The 26,827-nt window shown below is 39.5% G+C and overlaps 3 protein-coding genes across 3 annotated transcripts; 1 reads left to right on the top strand and 2 right to left on the bottom strand.

The window, feature by feature from the left end:
- The first annotated feature begins 897 nt into the window (after window positions 1-897).
- slc25a37 (solute carrier family 25 member 37) lies at window positions 898-8,464 on the top strand. Its single transcript, XM_026188094.2, has 4 exons — window positions 898-1,214; window positions 5,394-5,622; window positions 5,973-6,029; window positions 6,456-8,464. The coding sequence occupies exons 1-4, from the start codon at window positions 1,020-1,022 to the stop codon at window positions 6,989-6,991; spliced, it is 1,017 nt and encodes a 338-aa protein (XP_026043879.1). The 5' UTR covers window positions 898-1,019; the 3' UTR covers window positions 6,992-8,464.
- A 7,626-nt stretch (window positions 8,465-16,090) lies between these two features.
- nkx3-1 (NK3 homeobox 1) lies at window positions 16,091-17,264 on the bottom strand. Its single transcript, XM_026188489.2, has 2 exons — window positions 16,989-17,264; window positions 16,091-16,744 (listed from the first exon to the last, which is right to left on the bottom strand). Exons 1-2 carry the CDS (start codon window positions 17,173-17,175, stop codon window positions 16,347-16,349), a joined length of 585 nt encoding a protein of 194 aa, XP_026044274.1. The 5' UTR covers window positions 17,176-17,264; the 3' UTR covers window positions 16,091-16,346.
- Window positions 17,265-22,670: 5,406 nt separating this feature from the next.
- Window positions 22,671-24,677, bottom strand: nkx2.7 (NK2 transcription factor related 7). Its single transcript, XM_026187029.2, has 2 exons — window positions 23,901-24,677; window positions 22,671-23,376 (listed from the first exon to the last, which is right to left on the bottom strand). The coding sequence occupies exons 1-2, from the start codon at window positions 24,154-24,156 to the stop codon at window positions 22,829-22,831; spliced, it is 804 nt and encodes a 267-aa protein (XP_026042814.2). The 5' UTR covers window positions 24,157-24,677; the 3' UTR covers window positions 22,671-22,828.
- Window positions 24,678-26,827: the final 2,150 nt, after the last annotated feature.

Genomic DNA, 26,827 nt, shown 5'->3' with positions numbered 1-26,827 from the left:
ACAACAATGTTACACTTTTTTTGGGAACTGGAACTCAAGCGTGTGTGTAAAGCAGCTATTTTCTGAAGCTTCTGCTTTAACTGTAGGCTATTTCATAAGACTATCCACATGACGTGAAGCACGGATGATGTGTGCAGATCTGTATGCTCAGATTTAAAACGGCAGGTGAGGGTGGTTTGTGTTAAAATAATGTTTTAAAAAAAGAGCTTTTCTTCCTTCCCTCCAGTTAGGCAAACATGTGTTATCAAAGGTTCAATGAGCACTACATTACAATAGTGCCGCTAAAGCAGCAGCTAAGATATCACTTAAGATAAAAACAAAAAAGATGTGCACTTCTGTGTTTCTTTTGCTGAATAACTACAGATGTCGCCCTTCTTTTGCTTCTCCAGTTGTGTTTCAGAGCTGTAATTGCGAGTTATGTAACATGCACAGTTCAAATAATTAGTAAAATATAAAGAAGAGTTATTTCTTAAATGAGCGTTCATTTCATATTTATGTGGCATTTCCTGGAAGGATAAGTGATCCTGTTTGTGTACTAAAGTCGGTTTTTCAAGTACTACGTGATAGCGCCATATGCGGTGTAGAGAGACCACGACTTTTAGATAACTTCCCTTTGACATAAGACGATTTCCCTCATGGTTATTGCACATATGCTGCCTGATAGGTAAGCCACACCTACTTATCTAGTCAAGCTGGACTATGAGATTGCACTTTTGTCAAACCCATTCAAAAACGGAGAAGGAAATCCAGCATGGATGGACAACTTGTAACAGTGGGGCTGTTGAGTGTGAGAAGAATCTGGCATGGAAAGTTTTCATTGGTCGCCTAAAGCAAAGATCCCGCCCGAACATTAACGACATGAAACGCGAGTGGTCCATATTAATACAACCACGCCCTCGGTCGTTACGTCACATGGGCGCTGGAACTCCAGTAGTGATGATGTTGTGGTTATCCATGCCGCCGTTACCTCTCTTGAGTGTTGTCTGGTAAGGGAGAGCTTCTGGTAGAGCTCCCCACGCATGGAGTTGTGCTCGGACCGTGTGGTGGCAACGCTGGATATGTCGCAGAACAAAAGCAAAGACGAGGAGCCTTTCAACAGTGACGGGGACTACGAGAGCTTGCCACCTCATGTCTCCGTGACGACCCACATGACAGCGGGAGCAGTGGCTGGCATACTGGAGCACACAGTGATGTACCCCGTGGACTCTGTCAAGGTAACTCACCGCGAAGCACAAGTTCACACTTGCTTCGCCGCCACAGATCATTCACCAACAAGCTCCAGAGCAGCGCTAACTGTCCCGACTGTCTACCATAGCTCGCTAACGAGCGCTAGCTATAAAATCTCCGGGCTGCCCATCCTCGGTTAGCCTTGGTGTTAGCCTTCGTGGTACGAGCTGGCTGAACAAACTAGTTTCACAGGCTCGTATGAAGTAAATCAGAGTAAAGAAATATGATAGTTAAACCAATCAAGTACAAACAGTTTCGTTTCTTTTTTTCTTTTCTTTTCTTTTTTTTTTTTTTGCTTCCTGCTCGATACAACGATTAACTTGCTAACATGTGAAGCTTCCTCAACGCCCGGTGTAACCTTAATTCATAAGAGGCACATATTAGCAAGGTTAAAGCAAAGTTCAGAATCACGGTTTTATTTTCAGCCAGTGAAGCAAGTTAGGTATTCCCGCAGTCGTTGTAGGCAAAGTAAAGGTCAGGTCTGAAGTGTGGTTACATCACATATCAGACTTTTTCCAATATTTAAGGCAAGATTTATAAACACCTTTCTGTAAGTTATTACTCTGTAGTGCACTTAAAAGCACACTTGTGGTCCCACACACCCTGCCACCCCGACTAGATGATATCACTAATTAATAAAGGCTAACAGAGTCCTACCAAACTGTGTTTGATAATGTGGTTATTATTGTACTGCAGTCTACATAGAGCTTCAAAGTGCATATACACTCGTTATATACAGTGTGTGTGGCAGTAAACAGGTGTTATGTACAAATCTAACCCACTGTTTGGTTTGTGACCTTCGCTGGGTCGTGATGACCCTTCTACCAGGTTAAAGCTGTTGGTCTAACAAAAAAGCTGGTCTGTGTTCTTCAGACTCGTTGAAGCAGCTGTAGTTGTCTCTGCTTGTTTAAGGGAAACAAACACACTACACGATAGATGCAAATTTATTAGTTTATATATTTTGTAAGTCAGTACAAGAATAATAATGACATTGGCTTATAATTTGGCACAATTTTCGAAACTGTGAATGCTCCCAGTTATTTTCTCTGTTTTCAAATATGAGTATTTGATGTGTTTGCTACTTTTTGTTAAATGTGGGCTGCTGTTCAGACAGAACATTTTAACACAGCGTGTGATCTTGGTTTCTCACATTATTACAGGCATCACCATCTATTAGCACAGGAAGAAAATAATGAACACAATATACATTTCATACAGCAGTTACACTCCATTAGAATGAGAAAGCCCATGTTTGATCTTGACTGCTATTTATATAATACTACTACTACTACTAATAATACTAATACCAATAATAACTAGTAATGACAAATGGCAAGCCAAGAACATTTTATTTGCCTTTTATTTTTTAGCTTTGTGTAAAACTGATCTAGTGTAGGCAAAAGGTGAACGTGAAGCAATAAAGGATTAAATTACTGACTCTTTGGAACAATAATGAGTACAGATTATTTAGTTTCATCTAAACACAATGACAGTAAGTCATGAGTAGGAATGACTGGATTTTTAATTGTCTAACCTGTTTTGGTTGTACACTTGATAGTTACCAGACAAGTTTATAAAGAGAGGAACGTCATTTCTCCCTCCCATTAATGCCATGTTGAAACTAACACCTAAAGGTAAGTGTTCAGTAACATAATGAAATGAGGGTCCAGTTTTGTTAAAAAAAACTTGCATCTGTAAAGTAAATAGTAAACTGGGCGGTTTAGGTGTGGTGAACTTTGTTCCTTTCATTCCTCTCTAAATCCTGCTCACCAGTTATTTTCTAACAGAGTGGCATTGTATTGATGGTGCTTTATTTTGTAGTGCTGCAGTCTCCTAACAATAATTTTGATTCGGCACAGACAGCTTGATTAGCATAATCCATAAAAGACACTCGATCCTCTTTCCCCACAGTGTGATAGTCTTGACATATTTCCACACTGACCTGTAGGCCCTTTGTTGCACAAGCCTTGTTGCTGCTTCCTCTTGACTTTTCAAAGTTTTCATAAGCGCAAAGAGCTGTGGATGCACTTGCTCGGTCCAGGCTTTATACAGTTTTGAAATTTTCCATTTTAACCCATTTACGTTTTCCACATTACACAAAAAAGACAGATGAGATTTTAAGAGATTGGATTCAGAGCACACTGTACTTTATTTCTAGTTAACAAACTCAAATTAGGAAGCTGTGTGGTATGTTTCACATAGGTTTTGAAATGCGAGTTGCAGAATGACCGACTTGGTGTTATTTTGAATTTCAAGCCTGGTGAATCAGGCTGACAATCCACTCACTGTATGTTTCAGTCTTCCAGTAAAACATGAGACTCATCTGGGAATCAGGGAGGGGCTTCTGTTACTGTTAGGAGGGGTGTCTTATCTTTGTTGCACACATTCGGAATCAGCCTCACACAGCAAAGGGTGTGTGTGTGTGCAGTTGCGTTTCTCAAGTGTTGATTAGTAAACGGCCACAGAATCACAACAGACAAAGCTAAACTAAAAGACAGGACAGTGTAAGCCATCAATGGTCATGTTTTCTTTCAGCACATCATAAAGGCCGCATCGATATTTGCTTCTGGGGATTGTTGTATTACATCAGCTGACCATAGTAAAAGATATATATAAGACCATGAACCACCTATTTTTTTTATTTATTTATTTTTTACTAGTACCTGAAAACACCATTATAATATAATCTGCTTTAAAAAATCATCTCCACTGTTGGACAGTTTTTGCATTTAGTCTCATTTTGAGTTCATAGCTGCAGATCTTTCTTATCCATACATTTTACACCATGGGCCACATGCAGCCCACTTTGATCTTAAGTGGGTGAGACCAGTGAAACTCCACTTTGTGTCAGTGTAAAGACATTTAACTAAACATGTAATCCCTGATGTCTTTATATCAGTGCAGTTTCATCAAAATTTGTATTTTTTTAATGTGATATATATGTAAAATAAGTGAAAAACATCTGTTTTAATACTTTCCTGTAGTCATAATAATGTACTTTTATTTCTATGGTAGAACATTTCTGTAGTAAATGTAGTAGATACTTGAAAAACTGAGGTCTTTATCAATTGAAAAAGTTGTAAAACTTAAGAAAATACAGTAAAATGTACAACACACACACACAAACACACACTTCTTAAAGCCATCCAGTGGGCCAGATTGGAGTCTTTGCCAGGCCAATTATGACCTCCAGACCTTATGTTTGACAACCCTGCTTTTTAAGCTTCTTACTACACAGGCACTGAGTGTGATGCATTATTAGTATTGGAAGGTTAAATAGTGTTATTCCACAGTTTTCATTTCACAGTTTCAATTCTAAATACAAATTCCCAGGCTGGTTTAAAATCCCTTATTTATAATGTTTCCTAACATGATGCTGAACCTTAGTCAGTTAATTTCCAGAATTGATCTCTTGGATTTGGTTACAGCAGAAAAGAGTTGTGTTGCACTTCAGATGTTTTTATCATGTATTCAAAAAGTTACCACAAAAATCTAAAACATTTGCTGCTTGTGGTTATTGTGTACCCAGCATTATTTAATGTTCAGAAGAAGTTGGGGGTTTAAAACAAGACCAATTAAATTACCTCTCAGTTCCTCTCCTGATGGTGTGTGACTAACCATTCATATCAGTTCCTCTGTTTTAAGCAGACAGTTTTGTCTTCTTGTGTGTAAATGCAGTGGAACAAGCTTAAACGTAAATTGCACTGCCAAGTTTTATATGCCCAAAGTTCCCAAATCTGTGTCCTGCGGAAATGTAATTGATATTTTATTGTCAACCCAAAGGAAGGAAACACAGGGGAACATGCTGAGGAAGATAGACTTGGCCTATCTCCTGAGCCAGCCCTAGATCGCCCCGCAAATACAAACATGCTTTGTGTTGTCCAGAGAACTTGGCATGATGGAGTAAAACAAAGAGCTGCCACAGCCTCCTACGCCAGCCTGGGAGAGATAGAAATCACTCAGACTCAGGCTGTGACACTGCCAGGAGCACTTACTGTCAGAAAAATATAACACTTACAAGGACAAATATGCCCAATAGCAATGATTTGGCTTATATCAGGTGCTGATTTTAAGGCCACACTTGTGCGTTCATACCAAGACCTCAGTTGGATAATGTAACTGTTGTGCTGGAATAAATGATAAGCGATCTTTATTATTTTCTTCAGACAAGGATGCAGAGCCTGCAACCGGACCCAAATGCACAGTACAAGAGTGTGTACGAGGCTCTGAAAAGGATCATCCGGACTGAGGGGATCTTCAGGCCGCTGAGAGGTCTCAACATCACTATGATTGGAGCGGGGCCTGCCCATGCACTCTACTTTGCCTGCTACGAACGAATGAAACGCTCACTGAGCGACGTCATTCAGAGCGGCGGCAACAGCCATTTAGCCAATGGTACAAGTTTCTGCATCTCAACACAAACCACTTGACTATCTACACTGACTGCTTTTACCGTAGACTAAGCATCACAAGACTTGGAGGAGCTGAGTTAGGAGAAGTCATATCCTGTTTACAGTGGCTGGGACAAATCCCAATCGCAAACACGAGAAATCCAAACAGCGTGTGTTATGATTGGGATATGCCATTTAAGCCAGTGTCTTTTTTTAGTAAGAATGGTAATCCAGCACAGCCTTTACTAAAATGCCAAAAATAAGGGTGATATTAGTCATAAACTAATATGGGGATGTCTTCTTTTTATTACTGCTTCAGATATTTGACGTGTCAACGTGTGTTTGTTTGAATAGGTGTGGCTGGTAGTGTGGCAACTGTTCTTCACGATGCAGTCATGAATCCAGCTGAAGGTAAGAACTGAGAACATTTCCTAACAAGGTACTTCTTTGCCTTTTAACAGTGTTGGTATTTTGTCCTTTGTCACTAATCCTTCTAATAAGAGTTATCTGTGTATGAATGCACTTTTTCCCTCTGTCCCGCTCAGCTTAGCTGTTGTACAAAGTGCACCTGAAAATTTACTTTAGCAAATGCACTGAATGAATTTTAATACGCAGATTAAAGTAGTGTGTGCTTTTTATTTCTCTCTAAGTAAAGTTTTCTCAGACTTGCACCGCATTCCTGCTTAAAATTAGAGCTCTTAAAAAAAAGAAGGGCTAATAAATCACTTTATGGTTGTTGTTGTTTTTTTACCTTTTTTATCAGAGATATTGTGTGCAAAGCATGAAATTATATAGAATACATGCAATCAAACACACTAACACCCTTCCTGTTTCCAGTGATAAAGCAGAGGATGCAAATGTACAACTCTCCGTATCGAGGACTTTGGGACTGCATCCGAACTGTAACATATACTGAAGGCGTTGGAGCCTTCTACCGCAGCTACAGCACACAACTGACCATGAACATCCCCTTCCAGGCTGTTCACTTTATCACCTACGAACTGATGCAGGAGCAGTTAAACCCTCACAGACATTACCACCCCGGTAGCCACATATTGTCAGGCGCAGCAGCAGGAGCCGTTTCCGCAGCAATTACTACTCCGCTCGATGTCTGCAAAACACTGCTCAACACACAAGAGAACATAGCGCTCAGCTCCATGAATGTCAGCGGTCACTTGACCGGTATGGCGAACGCTTTCAGGACGGTGTACCAGCTCGGTGGTCTGTCAGCCTTCTTCAAAGGGGTCCAAGCTCGGGTTATATACCAGATGCCCTCCACCGCCATCGCCTGGTCGGTGTATGAATTCTTTAAGTACTTCCTGACAAAGCAGCAGCTGCCTCAGGAGCATGAGGCGGGACCTCGCCCTCTCTAACAGAAAGTGCGTTTGAGCAGCACACAGGTGGGCTGATGACAGAAAACTCCGACATGAAGGTGTAAGAGGTCTTGGTTTTTTTCCACATGCTGCTGATGAAATAACATGAGTCATTTTCGCACAAGGAAGAATGGTGGGGGTGTGGCAGAGAGAGAAACACTCCTAACAGTGTGTTATTTTTCAGTTAATAATGTTCCACAACCATGATATGCAACAAAGATCACTATATATATATATATATATATATATATATATATATATATATATATATATATATATATATATATATATATATATATATGGATGGATGGATGGATACTTGTAGAAGAGGTGATATTGTTCTTCCTCCAGTCCACAAACTCACCAACCCCAGCTTTTCCAAACTCTCCCATGTTGTTTGTTGTTTCTGTTTCTTAATATTGGAACTCTATATTTATTTTCTTAACATGTGTGTATGTGGGTGCGTTTGCACAGAACCATCACAGCACATTCTTTATTTGCACGTCTCTGCTGATGGGACAGCTACACGTTCCAAGTGCCTTATAAGCATATAAAACCCTGCTTAACCCTTTTTCCTTTTCTGTTCTCGACATAGGAAATCTTCCCATATTTACATTTTCTTTGGTCCAAGTTGCATCATGAAAAGCACACAATTCTGTTAGAATGAATTATGAATGAATACAGGCTCTTTGTATTGGCATCAGTCACATCTGTTAAACGCACACATAAATCTGCATCAATTCTCCTGATTGTTTTGGGGTTTTTTGTATTTTTTATTTTTTTTTTAAATTAAATACTAAATACTTTCTTCCTGCCCCCTGAGAGATCCCGTTTCTCTCTCGGCATGAAGGTGTGTAGGCCGTAGCGGTCCAGCTTTTTGCCTGCACAGAACTGCAGTGCATCTGAATCACGCACAATTTAAAGATCGTTCGCTGTTACTGAAGACAGGCAGCTTGTTTATGTGTATTCAAAACACGAATACACAGCGGTGACTATTTCCGAGAAGCCTCTCTGTTAGCCTGGTGTGATGTTCAGCTTTCGTGTGAATCGTGCTGACCGTGAAGATTAAAGCTGTACATTGTATGTAAAATGCTTTTTTATTTTTATCTTCGGCTTTAGCCGAACACGCACACCCCCTGTGATGCAAAGTGCAACGTGATGACTTGACGTCAGACGTACACTTTGTTACCATGAGGTCAGTAAAAACTTGATCGCATCAGTAAGGGTAAGCAGGCATTGTTATTTCTTTTATTTTCACTCATCCTGTTGTAGTTAAACGTTTCCTGTGTGCTCTCTGCTCTTTTCAGCCTATTGTCATTTTGCCAGACCTTGATGTTATCCAGAAAGCAGTCAGATGTATTTATTTTGAATTAAGGAGGATATTTTTCTTACTCTGGAAAAGTTTGACGCATTCTCGTTGATCTCGCAGCCCCTTCAGCCACCGATTCCTCACATTTGTACAGTCGGGTAAATGATACTAAACCAAAGACAACCTATGCATTCTACTTTTAATCTGCACGATGTTGCGTGCCTGCCTGCGGTGGATTTTTATTCCACTTTTTGCGATGTAGTTTTCACTCAGTAGTGTTAAGATTTACAGTCACATCTTCAAGTTTGGAGCTCAGTGATGTTCTGAGCAAACGCCATTGGACTTTTATTTTTTGTTGTTGTTCTTTTGAATGTCATAAAAAAAAGTTTGAATTAATCTTGAAAAACTACAGTGCAACCTAATTTTTTACATAGTGATATGGTTGACTTGGAATAGACTACATAAACTATTCATATTGAATTGTTTTCACATGGATGGATAACATGTTTCAATATAAAAGTAGATTGATGTTTCAGTCTGTTGCACACATTGTGTCTTTTTTTTATTTTATTATTATTTTTTTTAGTTGGATCCGCTGAGGAAAATCTCAGATTTTGAGGTATCTGTTAACAACTGAGATATAAAAGTAGTGTCAAAAGTATTTTGAAACAGAAAAGCTGATGTTCTATGTGGGAATTTGAATAATGTAAATATTTTTATGATCTTTACACGCAAAAGTGAGTGTCATCTCCAGTGACAGGAATGCTTGAAAGTTTGACCCTGCAAATACAAAATGATTGTAATAATGCTGCTACAGTATGCAACACTGGAGCTGAAATAAACATGTAAGTGAGAAATGGTGCCCTTTTGTGTTTGATTTTTCTGGAGTATTTGTGTTGGGAATGAGTGTTGCAGATTGGGGAAGATGTTTGTTCTGTTTCATAGAACAACAGCAAAAGGTTTTATAGTGGAGTTTGATTTAAAGTAGCATATTTTACAGTCCTGATATATCATAGTTCTATTTGAAAAGCAAACACGGCGAAAAACCTTTTTACTACTGTTTGTGTGAACCAGCCCTTTAACTTGTAAGAGTAATACAGTTTCGGTAGAGGGCGCTGTTACATAAAGGTTGACATAACAGGCACGCCAATCAGTGATGTTGACTTGCTGTCAAAGTGTTGTGATCTCTTATTTAATAGTTACAAGGAAGATTACTTATTATTATTATTATTATTATTATTATTATTATTGTAGAGCATTAAAATAGCAGTAAGGGGCTGACAGCTCACACAGGAAACACGGGATCTAGTTTTCAGGCAGTTACTGCAAAAGATTGTCATCCAAATAATAATATTTAAACAAAAAAGTCATATGCTTACATTTAAATTACATTACTTTTGAGCCTTTACTTTTGTTGAATTAAAGCTGAAATTTTACACTGATTATTTGATCTTAAGTCCCTACACTGGTTTACAAAGGCAACATTTTTGTTTTTTTAATTGTCCTTGTAGAGTACTTCCTGATCTAACTGTATATCAACAGTGCTTTAAAAATGGTCTAGAGCAGAGGCTTTACAAATGTCCTTCATATTTTAGAACTGGTAAGATTTGCTGTGGCATCAGTTTGGTCAGTTAAATGACTAAAAAATCAGTCCCAAAAACTTAAAGTACTCCTGTTCTTAAAAATTGAACAGTGAAAACGCAATGCTGTGAAAGCCTACTCCCTCTCTCTTTGTTTCCCTCTCTTACATATTTCAAATCAAACAAATTTTAATATTAGACAAAGATAACCCAAGTAAATACAAAATGCAGTTTTTATATACTTTTTTATTTATTAAGGGGGAAAAAAATATGCAAACCTACCTGACTCTTTGCGAAAAAGTCACTATTTTTTGAAAAGCTAAGTTCACTTGCCACACACAGGCCTGATTAATGGCAGACATGCTTAACCAAGAAAACACTTAAATAAAAGCTGTCTGACAAAGTAAAGCAGGCTAAAAGACCTCAAAAAGCAACACATTATGACACAGCTGAGAAACAAATTTGACATCTATCAGTCTGGAAAGGATTATAAAACTATTTCTAGTTTCTGCAGTGAACCACAGTGAGAGCCATTATACAGAAATGGAGAAAGCTTGGAAAAGCAGTGAACCAAAATTACTCCAAGAGCACATCAACACCTCATCCAGGAGGTCACAAAAGTACCCAGAGCAACATTAAAGAATCACATTCTTCACGTCTCAGTTAACGTCAGAGTTCATGATTGAACAATAAGAGAGAGACCGAGCATGGTACTCATCCATGGGTACCATGATGAAAACCACTGCTGTCCCAAAAGAACACAAAGGCTCGTCTCACATTTACCAAAAAACATCTTGACAATCCCCAAGACATCTGGGAAAATATTCTGTGAACTGACAAGAAAAAATTAAGTATGAGTTCTGCTACATCTGGTTTAATGCTGACAGCATTTCATAAAAACAACATCATACCAACAGTCAAACACGGTGGTGATAGTGTGACTGTGGCTGCTTTGCTGCTTCGATCCTTTCTATGTGGACTTTGCATTCTTCCCCCGTCTGTGTGGGTTCACCCCAAGCACTCCACATTCCTCCCACAGTCCAAAGACATGCACTTAGTAGGGTTAGGTAAATTCATTATTATAAATTGCCCATAGGTGTGAATGTGAATAGTATCTCTCTGTGTTGAAAATTAAAGGATGGATCTGAACCATTCAAGTGTGACAAACGTGCAAAAGAAAAAGTAATCAGGAAGGAGTGGGGCAAATACTTCTCACATTATTGTTTTCTACACAAGAATTAAGATTTCATACAATAGTGTGCACTAAGTTCACAAACACAATCTGAGTTTACAGAAACCATTTTACCAAGCTGTTTATATAAGGACCTGTAACGCTCTAAGAGCTTGAAAAAGAAGGCCACTGGAAGTCTCTCTGATGACAGATGAAATGTCTTCAAAAAACTTAAATAAGTCCAGTCCACTTCTTTTTAACCTTCTAAGACTACCATGACCTGATAACTGAGAACCTACACGGTCAACCTGAAATGCCTGCTTCTCAAACTAAAGGCTTTGATGTACAGTTGCTCTCTGTGGCCTCCCCCTTCTGCTGTGGTTAGAGCCAATTTGTGCTATTTACATAATAGCACAAAAACATTTTAGGAAACTCAGGAAAAAAATCCAAAAAAGGTGGCAGGTACCATGAGGTTTAGAGTCGGGGGTTAGGATGTAACCGTGGCTAGGTTTAAGGTTACTAGGGTACAGTTAGGGTTATGGGGTTAGATTGAGGAGATAGAGCCCGTCGCACCCGAAGGAGGAACAGGAAGTGCACGGGGCATCAACCCCGCATCCTTTTCCAAATTGAGGTCAGTCCCTAGGTAAGAATGAATGTCTTTTATTTTCAGTGTTGTCCTTTTTTGTGTCCGAGAATTCCCAGGGTTATGGGGTTAGAGTCAGGGTTTAGTGCATTGTGTGATGTTGTTTCCATATTGCAACTATGTGACTGGTATACTTTCAATGTTGAACTTGGATCAGTATTAATTATGATGATTGTATCTGTTTTGATGTCCACAAAGGCTGATGGACCAGACACTCCTGTAGTGGCTTCTTTAATCAGCAAAACAAATTTAAGTCACGCTAGCATCAGTGGAAACTTCCATTAAGTAACTCAGTGTGCCACTGGACAAGGGGAGCGATTGTTTTTGATTGTTTTATTGGTCTTAATCACCGACTGTCATTAAGAACACCGATGATTGACTGAGTGTTTTTATTATTTTTAAATGAAAACAGGGAATTTGTAGTGACCCCAAACATTTGAGCATCAGTGTACTTAATTTCTTTTCATTGACCTCATGTTGGTTCCACTAATCTTCTTGGTAATTCTATTATTTTATTTCCAGCATTGGTGCAAAGGTGAATATGATATTTCAGATGTGTGTCCTGCCCATGATTCCCTGTTTGCTGACAAAAAAATAAATCAGATTTTTTTGAGATGCAGGCAGCGCGGAGCTTTCTTCCAAACCAGCGTGCTGCAGGACACGTACACTTCTGCTGGAACCCTGAAGTGTTTAGTTTTCGCCCTTCTCCACATACAGGTTGTTTATCTGAACAACACAATGAAAGCCCCCCTCACCCACGTCTTCTGTCCTCATTATAGTTTTCTCTAATCACCTTAATCTGCCGTAAACTGTCTCACTACTTTATATCTTTATCTCAAAGTACACTGGGGGGGGGAAAAAGTCTCTTCTCCCTCAGCATGCCTATCTCCTCCCACATCCTTTCTCTCTGTCACACACGACACGTACTTAGGCACAATCGATGTCAGCCATCGGATAAGTTGGATGCTGTTATGTATCTGCTGATGAGGAAAGAAAGGCAGCTGTTCTACAGGGTCCGTAACATGAGGGATCCAGTTACACTATTCAAGGAAGTTTATGAGTGTTCCCATGAGAAGATCAGGGCTGTTTTAAACGTCCTTATCAAGTCCAACAAATTTGTAAGACAGTCACGGCATATTGGAGCACTGACAAAGGCTGTCTTTGTGGTCAGGGTTGGTTTTCTCCCCATCTGTTAAGAAGATCTGCTTGTTTTTCAAAGCATCATTGGCCACCGTGAAGAGAAAGGCTCTGCGACCGTGCTTTTTAATGCGTATTGCAATCAGACCTCTGAAAGATAAAGTTATTGCCTTATACCTGTTTATTCCCCAAAAAACCCAACAACAAAAACAGCTCGAATAGAGGAAAAACAGATAAGAGAGTGATGTTTTCAACTACTCTCTGTTTTCATCATGTGCTTGCCAAATCCAGTTAATCCAGGTAGGCTGCAGACAGGCACTTACCAAACCTGAAGAACGAAAGAGAAAGAAAAACACAAGATGATATAGTTGTTTTTTTAAGCCTTGTGTGTTTGTGAATCAATGTACCATGTCTCTTCAAGCCTGCGGAAGTGCAGGTATCACATGGCAAGTATAATAATGGCTCTCCCAACCCTACACCCTTCAACAGGCTCCCTTATCTGATGAGCATGAACATATACACTGAGAGCCGCTGAAAGACACAGAGAGTTGCTGAGAGATACAGTCAGAGTTTCAAATGCCGTCAAAACAGATGCTATCTGCCCCTCTTCATGTCTAATTACCTGTTTACTCTGAGGGCCTATGAATAGTGAACAGCACGGCCGCTGGCATCGCTGATAAGGAGTCACTTTAGTTTGAGGAAATATTTAGACATCAAGATTGAGGAATGATTTCATTTCTCCAGCTTCTATACCGGCATGAGAAACCGTGTGCTTTTTCCTAAGCTGACACTCTAATACCTTATAACTCCCCGTACAGGTTTAACCTCATGACCGACGAGCGAGGCTTTCATTTAGAAGAATGATCGACAATTAAAACACAGAAGTGGGCAAAAAAAAAAAAATGCCCGCAGTTGTGTTTTTAGCATTTGTTGCCCTGTGGGGTTTGCATAAGGGCATGCGCTGCACAAAGTCAGACAGATTAGCAGTGTGAAAGAGCTGAAATATCCTATCACCTCCATCAGACCTGTGCTCACACTTCAGTTATGTTACTACAAACATGCCCTTCTTAAATATGTAAAGCCCTAAATCCTTTGTGTCATCTTATCAGCACCGTCCCGAGTCAGACCAGCATGCCATCCTGAAGGAAGCTATAGTTGCTTCTTAGTTTTCAGCGCTGTTCCTCAGCTTTTGTATAAATAAGACAAGTCAAAAACAGCCTCGGCTGCAAGGGGCTGTACACGTTATACAAAATATACACAATAGATAACAGTCGCTAAATCAACAATAAGTACACAACAAATATCTAATTGTGCAAGAAAGAGTGTGTTTGCGTAATCAAAGCCAGGATAGGATGCTCAACTAGACTCAAACAGGATTTTTAAGGGTTTTTAAAATAATTGAGGGACTGGGCACCACTGAAGAGACTCCATCACCTCTGCTTTTAAGCCTGGATCCAGGGGTAACCAAACCAGTGTAAGGAAGTCAGTATAGATTTAGATGCATTTACTATGACGTAAAATCTCCCCGATGGTGAGTTAAATCTTTGAAATTGAATTCAACATTAAAGTGGCTATTATATTCTATAATTGCTTTTGAGTTGGTCATTCTTTCCCAACACTGAAACACAGTATAAAGAGGAGCAGAAGTGAAATCAGTTGCACAGATGATAAAAAATCTCTGAAGTTTTGAATATTACAGACTAAAAAAACACGTTACTATTAGCAACTTTAGAAAGAGAAAAAAGGTCCACACCCACATGCCACAGTTTTTTTTTATCAGTTACTAACAATATTAAAAACATCTCCAAGTGTTCCTTAAATAAAACTCAGTACAGTGTCATCAACAAGCTGTTGATTTGTTCACTTCCCTAATAAGTAAAACTCCCTCATAGGATTTTACTTAGTTTTTCATCATAATTTTTACATTGTTCACTGAGCTGTCTGGTTCTGGACCCCACGGGAGATTGTCACATTTGCTTTTCAACCAATCAAAGGACTGAGATACCATCTATCTCCACATGGGTCAGCCACAGAAGCTCATATGCAGTAAATTCATTGTCTTTGTTTGTTTTTTGTAGCCATGGACTAATTCATTATCAAGTTTGGTTCTGTTTGGGTCAGTCCACAATCACTCTCAGCTGACTGGGATAGTGCGGTGTAAGTCTCGCTGCAACGTTAGACCTGTTTCCGAATTTTGTCTTTGTTTTTTGTATGTGCACAGCATGTTTAAACTTGGTGTTTGGTGAACTTGAGGTTATCAAGCATTGGGATTTCGTGGTTGTAAATTTGCAAGCCAGAACATAGCAGTTGTTGTTTAGATGCTTGATTAAAAACTCTTTAGGGTTTGGGGGATATGTAAGTGAAGCACAGCATTACTCAGTGGGAAGGAAATGATATGAAGAACATTCATAAAGGAAACTTTGACCTCATTTACTGAGAGGGAAAAAAGAGCTCATGAGAAGTCCAGGTGATAACACACCTGCAGAACACTCTGCCACCGAAATGCTTCATAGCCGCAGTGCAGCTGGTGTGAGTGTAAGTCTCACTTTATAAACTAACAAGACGTCAGTCAGTTTGAAAAATCGTGCTGCCAGACTTCTTAAAATTTTTATTTGTACAATCCAGGTGCTTAGAAAAATATGTTGATTTGTAGTATGTGTTACATGCATGAGTGTACAGGGCTATGATTACACCAAAGCTTCCAAAAAGGGGTCACAAAATGTGCCCAGATCTAAAGTCTACATCACATTTTGTGTGTTATCCTCACTTATTGTTATACATCATACAGAACATACCTTAAGAAACACGTTCTGTTACTTTTTTATCTACCAACTGCCAGGTATACTCACAATCACCATGGCATGCAGGAGGTGAGCCACATGACAGCTTTACCTCCTCATGCCCCACTTTCAAGAAAGCAAAGCTGACAACTGCTGATTGAACTCGATGCCTTATGGAGCTCCGTTTATCTCTGATTTAAACAAAGATGCCTCTTGGCCAGCCTTCATATTTGTATTTATGTCAGCATGTCTAAGCATCTGGAATGCGTGATGTCAGCTGACTCTCTTACTGTTTCGTTTCCTCTCGTTTTCCGTGTGGTGCTGTCTCTAGAAAGAGCAGTTTATCTTCCTGCAATCAGGGCATCAGCTCCTTGAAGAAATCGGGTCTCATTCTTTCGCCTTCATTGACACCAACTGCAATTTTATCACAGTTTAACTTCATTCAAATGCTCGAAATTTTAAAGCACTCTTAACAAAGGTTAAATGTATAAGCATTAATTTATTAATAATTTATTAATCAACAATGTCACAAGTTGGCTGTGCAAATCCATGTCATATCCATACAGCAAGATTTGTATGATAGCACATTTTCATGAGCGAAATCACTCCACAAGATGGATAAAGTCAACACATGAGCAAACACCATGTTCCAAATCTGACAAAGAATCAGTTGTGACAGTAAACATAGATTTTAGAAGCTTGTAGATGATAAACTTTAGGGTTATACATTTATTTTCACCATAACACTGGGCCCCAGGGGCCACTGTAGTCCCACAGGTAGGGTCTGTATTGGTAGGCTTTGTAGAAGGAAGTAATCAGTGATGATCTGACCAAATCCTCTTTCAGACCCAGTCCTTCTGCATTGTACAAATCCTTACAAAACTCTGATGTCTGCTGCTTCCGCTTCGTTTTGTACCTCCTGTTCTGAAACCAGATTTTCACCTGGGTCTCAGTTAGTCTTAAGGTTCTGGCCAGCTGAGCTCTCTCTGGGGCCGACAGGTATTTCTGGTGATTAAATTTCTTCTCCAGTTCGAGCACTTGGAGGTGTGTAAACGCAGCTCTGGAGCGCTTCTGCTTTCCGGGGGAGGGCAAAGTTGACTCTGAGGAGCTGGGGCATGATGTGTTCAGAGATTCTGTGAAGCACAGATGAGATCCAGTCATTAAACAGGTAAACTGGTTTACAGCAGGCTTTGTGAACTGGTTTGTGATCATTGTAAGATAAACAGCTGCCATTACAAATAAAATTTTAAAGCAAGTCTTTTGTTGTTACACTGCACCATTCTGCACATTCTTCATAGTAAACAACACACATCAAACTGATTTGGTCACTTTATCTAAGCGCAGTAAACCTGCTGTTGAAAGCCTGCAGACGCTCACCTGTCTGTAATCCAAAGGCTGTTTCCTGAAGACAGAGCTGTGGTGAAAACTTTCCTGATTCTTCATTCCACTGCGAACATCTTTCCTCCTTCTGCGAGCAGCATTTATCATTGAATCGCGCACTGTCTTTGTTGGAGAGGATGTCCTCGATGAGGAAGGAAGTCAGAGGTTTGGCCGAGTCAGACATTTCCAGCCAGTAATAAAAAAAAAATCCGAGGACTCTCGGTGCATCAGAGGCGCAGTGGGAGAAGTGGCTGAAGCACTGTGAGTCCTCACACACTTACACAGTCTGAATTTATACAATAGCAGGGGCGGGCTCAGATTGCACTGACGCGTTAAGGAGACGGGACGGCTAAAGTTTACTTCTACTTTCACTAACTTTCATTCAAGTTTCCTACTCAGCTCTGCTGCAATGTATCAAGTCCATAAAAATACTGAAACATTCAAAAGGAAGTACTGATCCTTTTTTTTTATTTTAGAAGTGATCTGTATAGAGAAAGATTTTAAAACTTTAGACTGATTGTAAAAAGATGAATTTATATATTTATAGCTGTCCTTATGCATGCTTTTATGTTTAAATGAAAAACAGTCTGATGTGGTTCTACTTATACACATGTGCAGAAAGGTGTCGAATATGTGATCTAAACTCAAACAAAATGATTAGAAACTCATTTCTGTACAAGAAAATATAATGGGTGCATGTTGGCAATGTACTTTTTTAGCTATGATCTATTCCTAACAGAGAGAACTGAGTGACATCCAAAATTAGCTAATAAACTAGTATCAGAAAAGCAAGCAGTGCATGTTCACAAAGTGTGTTTAGTCTTTCTGTGGAGGAAGTTTGAGTCCACAAGGAGGGACGGAGCTACCTGCTCCAGACACACTAAAAAGTCTCGAATTTGAGCCCTCCATCAGCTCAGTATTGTAACACAGCGGCTTCAGTGAGACAAATGTACCAGTAGCGGGGGTGGGTGGGGCCGGTGGCTGGGGTCAGAGTGGGTGGTCATGCCTCCTGAAGCACTAATGACTTGGACACATTTAGGCCGGCTCCTGAATGGACACGCTCATTGTTTGACGGCTGTTTATTTGTTGTTCTCTGCGGTCCGGTCTGACCTTTCTCCGTCTACTAAGATGTTTACAGGCGTTGTCGGAGTTGCTCTGGGATTTCATGCTTCCTTTGGAAATGCGTGAATGTTGGTATGACAGACACAGCCCTCTCCGTGGCCCCTGATGGCGCTGACGCCACCAGCCTCTCTTCACCAAATACACACTTACATCACACTGATGACTGCTACTATTATCAGCAGCACTTAAACTGCATCCTTGTATGCATTATACACTATGTATCAATATCCAGAATTATATGTTATATATATATATACATATAAATATATATATATATATATATATATATATATATATATATATATATATATATATATATATATATATATATATATATATATATCATCCCCAGACTAAGTCATGTCTGCCGTGTTCTTTCCTGTGTTGTGGATAATCATTTATGAAAGCTATCTGTGTGTAATCTCTTAAGGTTCCTCGTTTGCATTACCTGCTGTCTTGTCAACAGCGTATTAAGATTAAATGCTTGATATGTCTCACCGTGAAATCTTTGCATGCGACTGTCTGCCTGTTAAAGTATGTTGAACTGTAAGCACAGAAAATCCCACTTTTGTCTAGACATTGTTTGTTACCCCATAAAACTCCTTACGTTTATTTTTGGATCATACTGTACTGAACGTGGAATCAAGCAAAACCACAGCTGTGTGCAAAATGACTTTCTACTAGAAATGCATACATTGCATTTATTTGAGGCATATGTCACTTTTATTTCACCATCTAAAAAACGTTTGATTGTGGTTAAAAGGATGTTTTGCAGAATAACAAAACTCACGTACCTGTCTGATGACATAAGCAAAAACAAGGTCAGCAATGACAGCGAGCACCTGGGCTGTGTGAGGAGGGGAAGTCCTACGACTGAAGTGGTTCTTTTAAGACTCTGTGCAGTCATCCACCACCCTTATTCTGTGACAATCGGCATGATTGCTCCAAACAATGGCATTTCCTCTACAATCACTCTGTCCTAGACAGTCGTGGCATAGTTATCTAGATGTGCATCAGAGGTAGCATAAGAGAGCTGCTGACCTTTCAGCCTGGAAAGGCATTTGTCCTCCCCGGTGCAGTGGTGACGATGTTTTCTTTGAGCCACCAAACGTGCCATCAACCTTCTGTTATTTTCCTGCTGTTTCATTGTCTGAGAGGGTGACTGCGAGGACTTGTCGCAGCAGCAGATTTGTCAGCATTCTGTCTTCTTATCTTCTCAGCATCAGAGTTGTTTTATACAGTATCCCTACGCCTGGCTGTTGCACAAGAATCATCTTTGTAAAGTGCGCGACATAACCAATATGTCATCAGAGGAAACAGGTCAGTTTAAAGTTTGTACAAAAACTAAATGATAAAGAAACAATTACTCTGAATTTAGTAACTGTGAACCATTTTTTTCTTCTCCAAATTCAGTGAGGGGAAAATTAAAGTAACTTATCTTTGGTCTGTGTGAGATAGTTTTGTAAATGCAATTCTAGTGTTTTCCACCAGAGGGAGCTTTAAAGCCAATCTCACAGCTACTTTAAAAGAAAGGGATTATGTACCATGGACTGTTATTTCGTCTACAACCAGCTCAGCTACAAAAATCAACAGTTTCTTATTTTGTTTAGGCGAGTTGTTGCAATGTGGATGAGCTCCTGCACAATCATATACAACAGTTCATCATTTCATCATCACACTGACATTTGAAGTCTCTGACATAGTCAGGGACGCGTCTTTCTTTCTAACCACAGCATGACTTAAACCCTTTGTGGATTTTGGAAACCATAATGTCTCTTCAAGCGATGGTCAGACTCACGTCATTCTCTATTTAAACTGCCCCTCATCACAAGCAGTGTAATCAAGCACCTTTTATGTGGACGAGGAGAAAAGAAAAACTCCCTCTCCACCTTTTCAAAACAAAGCAGAGCTACTGCGCATGAGCTCACAGTTTTCCTCCCTGAAAAGACACAGATTTGACTATTCATTAGTGAGATGTTGCTGAATGTCATTTAAAAAAAATCTTTATCTGTCATGAGTGACAGAGGACCTTTTCACTGATTGCAGTAACCAATTACTTCAGTTGAAAGACAGTTACTGTGTCATGAGATCACCGGGTTACGTCATTTTAAGGCTTTTCTTTATGCTTCTAAATTAAAATTGAAATAGTTCACACCAAAGGTTATGGCTACACGTGATCTATAATGTAATGTATTAAGAATAAGAATAAGAATAAGATCTATATATATTTTTAAAGTTACATTTTAAAGTCATACACTATAAACATAACTTCTGAAAAACCCTTTTACTTACACACACACACACACACACACACACACACACACACACACACACACACACACACACTCTCTGTCTACAGCTTCATCCTTATCTGTGCAGAGATGCTCCTTCAGCCCGTGACTCTTCTCTGAGAGGTGTTTATTCTCTGCGTTCACGCCCAATAAAAAAATTACACAAACGTATTTCCCCCCCAATCAAGTGATTTTGACGGGAAACGAGTCGCGCTGATGTGTATCTCTGATTTATTTGATTTTATGGTTTTATAATTTTAAATTAATGCCACGCTTTGTTGTTGTGGAGATATAAAGGGACCGTTTTAATGATAAAAAATAACTGAATTTTATTTTACAGAAATCTGTGTTTTGAAGTTTGATTGGCGCTCACCTGGCTGTGGCTCGTCGATACACGACACGTCAGACTGGAACTGTTTCCCGCTTGATTGAAAGTTTGAAGAAGTTAAAGAGCCACTCTGTCTGCGGGTTTGTTTACCAAGCAGAGCCCCGGGACAGGACAAGCTCTCCGGCCTTATCAGCGGATTTGTGAATGGGGCAATAAGGAGCTGAGTTTTGATAGAGGTCAGATGTCACTTCATCCATTAGCTGTTTGATGGCTCTCTTTGATAAACCTGGCAAACGACAACGCCACAACCAGTTACACTTAAAGGTTCCTAATAAGGTATGCTGTCGTTTTTTGAGCTCCTCCTGGAAAACTGGGTGACAAAGTCTTACAAATTTATATAATTTTCAAAAAAGCTTCTCCTTTGTTTTATTTATTTTAAAAGCTTCACTCAAAAGCTACGGAGAAATAAAAAAGGAATAATTTGATGAAAAGCAATATAGTACAGTAATGATATTTTTAAAGCTCACTTTATATGAAGTCATCACATGTTTATAGACTACATGGAGGTAGAGGACGCATGGGGCACTGTGGGTATTTCACGCGATCGTTTTGCACCGGTCAATTTGTGGAATTTTATGAAAAGCTCACGCAACATTAGTCGTTTTAAAAATGCACACTTATGGAGAAAAGCCAAAAGTAATCACTTTGATTTGAATCCGTTTTTTACTGTGGTAACTAAATCAAAATATTTGGAATTTTTGTGTTTGCCAAAAAGTGATTGGTCGTATTTAAACTGCTATAAATAACTTTTGCCATGTAATATGTGAAATATATCTCGAATGTATCACTAGTGAATGACATCAAGCCACCTTGAGTCACAAACAACATTCCTGTCACAAAGTAGAAACCGCAATCAGTTTTTGGCAAAGTGACTTTTAAAAACTTTATTTATCCAGATAAAAAGTTGACATAAAAAATCTCTAAGAGTAATCTCGCCAAGAAGAAGAAATTGCAATAAATATAACAATAGTTCTGTAAACATATTTTACGTGGTCAAAAAGGGCCGGATTGGTTATAATGTATAGGTGCAATAAGACACAGTCATAAAGATGCTTGAAAAACAGGTGATTTTTAAATTGCATATATAGACCTTTTGTAAATCCTGCTCAATGAGGTCTGTTTACAAATACAAGTAATTTTAAGTAAAGATATTACACATAAAAATCACACTGGGAATCAGTTCTTAGCACCAATGAGGCTTCCGTGTGCTGTTGTCAAAACTGATCTCACACAGATTATCTCAGGCGATCCAGGAGTGCGCATTTGACTCGTGTGATTCTGATTGCAGTAAAGGGTTCCCACATTAAAACTAGCAACCTTAGAAGAGAGATCCCGGAAACCTTCCTTATCTAGGCGATCGAGCATGACCAAGACTTATAATGGAGAGCAGTTCAGAGTCAGAAAGATAATAATGTGGTTCATTTTTATCGTGTTTGCGCTGACTCGCTCAGTTTACCTGTTGCAAAACCCGTTTTTAAAGTGATACATGAGTTCGAAAAAATATGACATTTATTCTCAGTTGTTTTTGTATAAAAACACTGTAAGAATGAAGAATATTAACTATAATAAATAATAACTGTGACTGGTTCAGATTCATGGCTTAAATGGAAAAACGGTTTAAAATTTCATTTCTAAATTTTGATACATTGATATAGAATAAAAAGTTGTGCTTTTTTTAATCACCATTTTTTACTGAAACCCACTGATAACCAACCCCGTTACAGGGCTGGTTGTCACAGAGTGTCGTTGATGCTTCATTAGTTTTTGTTCGATTCATGACTCATTATTGAAAGTAATCCAAACATCAGCAAGAGCAAAAAGTGTATCAACCAACCCCGGATTGCCCTAATTCAGAATTTGCGTCTAGACACAGAAAAGTATAATTGAATATTAAAGCGTTTATTCTTCATAATCGATTCATCAGAAACTTTTTGAACAACGGGAAATTACAATACGACCCCACACCAACTATACAATATACATTTGATACTGAAATGTCTCAGTGGTTCCTGCTATACAGCCGTTTAGTCCCTTTATCACCAGCCTCTTATACCGTGTAGAGAGGCCTGAAACGGCCCGTGGCCGAAGTGCGTCTCGGTGTTTCCTGTTAAATCATTTAGCTTGCTGTTGGACATCTGTGCAGCAGAAGGTGACGCGCTGTGATAACTGCAGCCGTACATGCTGCTGTTTCCGTATCCAAGCGCGGGGTTATAATGTCCAAGTGTTACATTGTAAGGCGCTGAATGGGAACCGGCACCGCACAGCTTCCCGTCCCGCACCAGCACGGGAACCGCGACCCTCCTGGGTGCAGGCAGATAACCCGCCAGCTCCAGAGATTTGTCCTGCCTCTGACGTTTACATTTGTACCTGCGGTTCTGGAACCAGATTTTCACCTGGGTGGAAGTGAGCTGGAGCACGTGGGCCAGGTGCTCTCTCTCCGGGGCGGACAGGTAGCGCTGCTGTCTGAAACGCCTCTCTAGTTCGGACACTTGAGACTGGGAGAAGAGGACCCGGGGCTTCCTGCGCACGCTGGGCCTCTGGGGGGGTTTGTCACAATCAGATGGACTGTCGAACCCGCTCATCTCTGCACCACAAAACAAAAACACAGTCACGTTCTGACACCATGACCTGTTTACTGCCTAAAATTTTCCAAATCATTTGTAATTGTTCGGAATGTGCAACACTTTTAAGAATAAAGCCTAAATGAAGTGGAAAATTGTAGTAAAAAAAAACCAAACAACTAATTTGATTATTTCTGAGATTTTAAAGGCAAAATTTACAAAACTGCAAACATTGACAACATTAAAAAATTTTGTTTAGCTCATATTTTGATCTTGAAGTCTGCAGTTTGCAGAAAATTGTCAGAATTTTTTTTTAATTTATTAATTTAGGTGCTGATTACTTTAGGGAAACATTTCTCACTGGTTCAGTGAGATTCTTGTGGTCTGTTTAGGTTATCAGACTAAGATCTAAAGGGAAAATGAAACTGTTTCATTCGGGCCCCGTCTCATTAACGCGTCCTGTATCGTGTTTTTGTGGAGCTGCCTAAATCCACAACCAGCGGCTCCTGAATTGAATCTTACTTTGTTGTCCATCGTGTCACATCACCTTGCTCGTGTATCTCCTCTTCTGCTCCCGGGTTGTGAGTATCGAGTTTGTCAAGTATCTCCGAGGCGCGCGGCTCCGAGTGGCATTCATAAAAGTCTCTGTTCTGGGGCGCAGCGTGCACGTGCTGATGATGCAAGGGCACAACCTGGTCAGCCGTTAGAAAATCATGCTCATAGTCGTGGTGGTGCTCCATCCTCAAGATATCCTTCACGGAAAATGGTGTCGAGGTCGTCAAACTGGGATGCATGCCTTCCATTTCAGTGCTTAGATTTGATCCTCGATGAGCTCGAGCTGCTGCTGATGAAGCCAGAGAGATGTGTTAACTGACTGGTGAGTGAGGGCCTGATTTGAATCATTCAATGGTCCAAGCTAATGAGCAAGGTAGACAGTCAACATCATCCCCTTTTTGACCAAATGACCAACACCCACAGCCTGCTCACACTACCCTGAAGCCCCAGCTTTCCTTCTCACCTTACAGAGACACCTTTCATCATGTCCGCCCTTCTCTCCCTGCGAAACAAAGGTGCAATTCCCGAGTTTAATTAAGAAATGAGACTTTTGGTGAGCGCATGTATCAGTAAGCACGCGGCCTACCGCAAAACTCCTGGAGTTGCGGAAAGTATGCGCTAATTAGTTCATTGTGCACAAAATATTGTGATTGCCGATGTTTCTATGCGGGTTTTTATGACTAATATCTTTGTTCAAGCTGGAAATGAGGCTCCAGTAAACGTGGTTTACGAAAGGCTTATATATAAAATAAAAAATGAGCTGTTTTGCTAGTATCTCTCTGTTTCTGTGTTATATATGACAATCAACATGGTCTTTTTTGCCCAGTTAAAATATCTTTATTGTTAGGATCTCTCCAGAAATGTTTGAAAACGTCTCTGTTTGAGACATGATTGACAGAACATATACCTGCAAATGATTTGTAGCAGTTTAAATACCTGCAATCGCTTTTTTGTTTTTGTTCATATATATATATATATATATATATATATATATAGATAGATAGATAGATAGATAGATAGATAGATAGATAGATAGATAGATAGATAGATAGATAGATAGATAGATAGATAGATAGATAGATAGATAGATAGATAGATAGATAGATAGATAGATAGATAGATAGATAAAGTTAAGCTGCTATAGGAAAACTATAATAGCCAATCAAGGGAAACCATCGCAGCCTAATTACTCTGTTTTAAAATGGGAGGCACTTATTCAGAGTCTCGCCAGTCCTCGTTCTTTGTGAGCTGAGCCGCTTAATCAGCGTGCAGGTCCTCGGGGGTTGAGTGATGTCGGGTGATGTTGACCAGCTTTACCGTCAACATTGTTTTCAAGCCATGTTATTAGTGTTCTCAGGCCACAACAAACAGTAACATTACACCTGATGTTGTGGAAGTGGAGAGGCAGCGGCGCCAGCCTGCAATGCTTGACTGAAGGCTGAGACGTGCTTCCACAGACACAGGAACACGGATAGACACGGCCTGTCCACTGCCACAGATATATAGCCTAGAGGGCATTTGCGGGGATGGGTGCTTTTGAGAGTATTTAGAGGGCCCTTTAATATTATAGAACAAGTGGGGTTCTAACAGACGAACATGTTCAATTGTAAAGCACAAATACAGAGAACTCGATGGTCTTCAGGGCTTGCCATATCAGGGTGCTGTGTGCCGCGAGTTAAAACAAAGATAACTCTGCCTTCCTGGTCAGGACCCTGACAGAAGGTATTTTTATCCTCAATGAGACCTTTACCTGGATGAATAGAGGACTGTGTTTGCAAGTTAAGAGCTAATTCATTTTGAAGTGTGTCCGCCAGTTTTAAAACCACCCTTAAAATATTTTCTCTTAAACAATTGCTAAAAGCTCCTGAGAAGTTATTAGATTAGTTACTTAGACTTATGTGGTACTAACATTTGTTCAGAACCTGATAGTTTTTTTTAGTTCGATGGTTTTCATGAGTAAAAGAAACCAGGAAAATATAGCAAAATGAAAAGTAACACAATTAATAAAACGGCAACAAAACACCCACAGTCCAGAGGAAAGTCGTGAGTCAGTGAGCCACAGTGGGGCGCTGATCTGTGACAGTTTTTTAAGTTTTTAAAGGGCTTTCTTCAACAGAAGGAACACCTCACGTGCGCTCCTGCGCAGTTTCCTCTGGTCCAGATTTGCACAACAGAAATGAATGTATACTTTCTAAAAGTCAATATGCCAACATGTTTGAGCTTTGAGCTAACAGATTAGGAGTTAACTCATTCTGACTTACTTATTAGGCATGTCTGGTATAAAATCTTCCAGATCCAGTAAAATAAGTCAGCTAATCAATAGAGAAAAGAATTCAAATAGTTTTATGTAACGCAATAAAATCGCAGCTTAAGCCACAACGAATCATTAATTTATTTAATCCTAAAGGGACTCACTTATGTCAGATGTTTGAATAATGAACGTGAATTATTCTGTCCTGTGTGGAAGTTTAATTCATTCACAGACCTTATTGACTACCTGCAGTGCAAAAGTTAATATTCATAGATTTTTACTCCATCATTGTGCAGCATGTGTACAGTGGGGCATTAAAAGATGTAATAAAGGTGTAGTAAACAAGACAAAACAAAATAAGCGATATATCTTGTTTTACACACAAGATGTGTCAGTGATCATCATGCCACGGAGATTTGCTGCTTGCCTTGTTTTATGTCATACTTGTTGGATTTGTTCTTTCAGTAAGAAATGTGTTGTTTTTGTTTCTTCAGAAAAGGTAAGAAGAACTTTTAAAATGTGCTCAGCTTCAGGTGATATTTTGACAAACAAGCTGACAAACCAAGAAACCTGAACTTCAAAAGCAGAGAGGGGCAAAATCTCAATGTCAACTTTCAATTGTTTAACACCTTGGGTATTTCAGGGTGTCCAGTTTGATGAGTAAATTA

Source organism: Astatotilapia calliptera, chromosome 12 (genome assembly GCF_964374335.1).
Source record: "Astatotilapia calliptera chromosome 12, fAstCal68.1, whole genome shotgun sequence".
NCBI classification, from domain to species: Eukaryota; Metazoa; Chordata; class Actinopteri; order Cichliformes; family Cichlidae; genus Astatotilapia; species Astatotilapia calliptera.
This window is presented reverse-complemented; position numbering and strand designations above follow the sequence as displayed.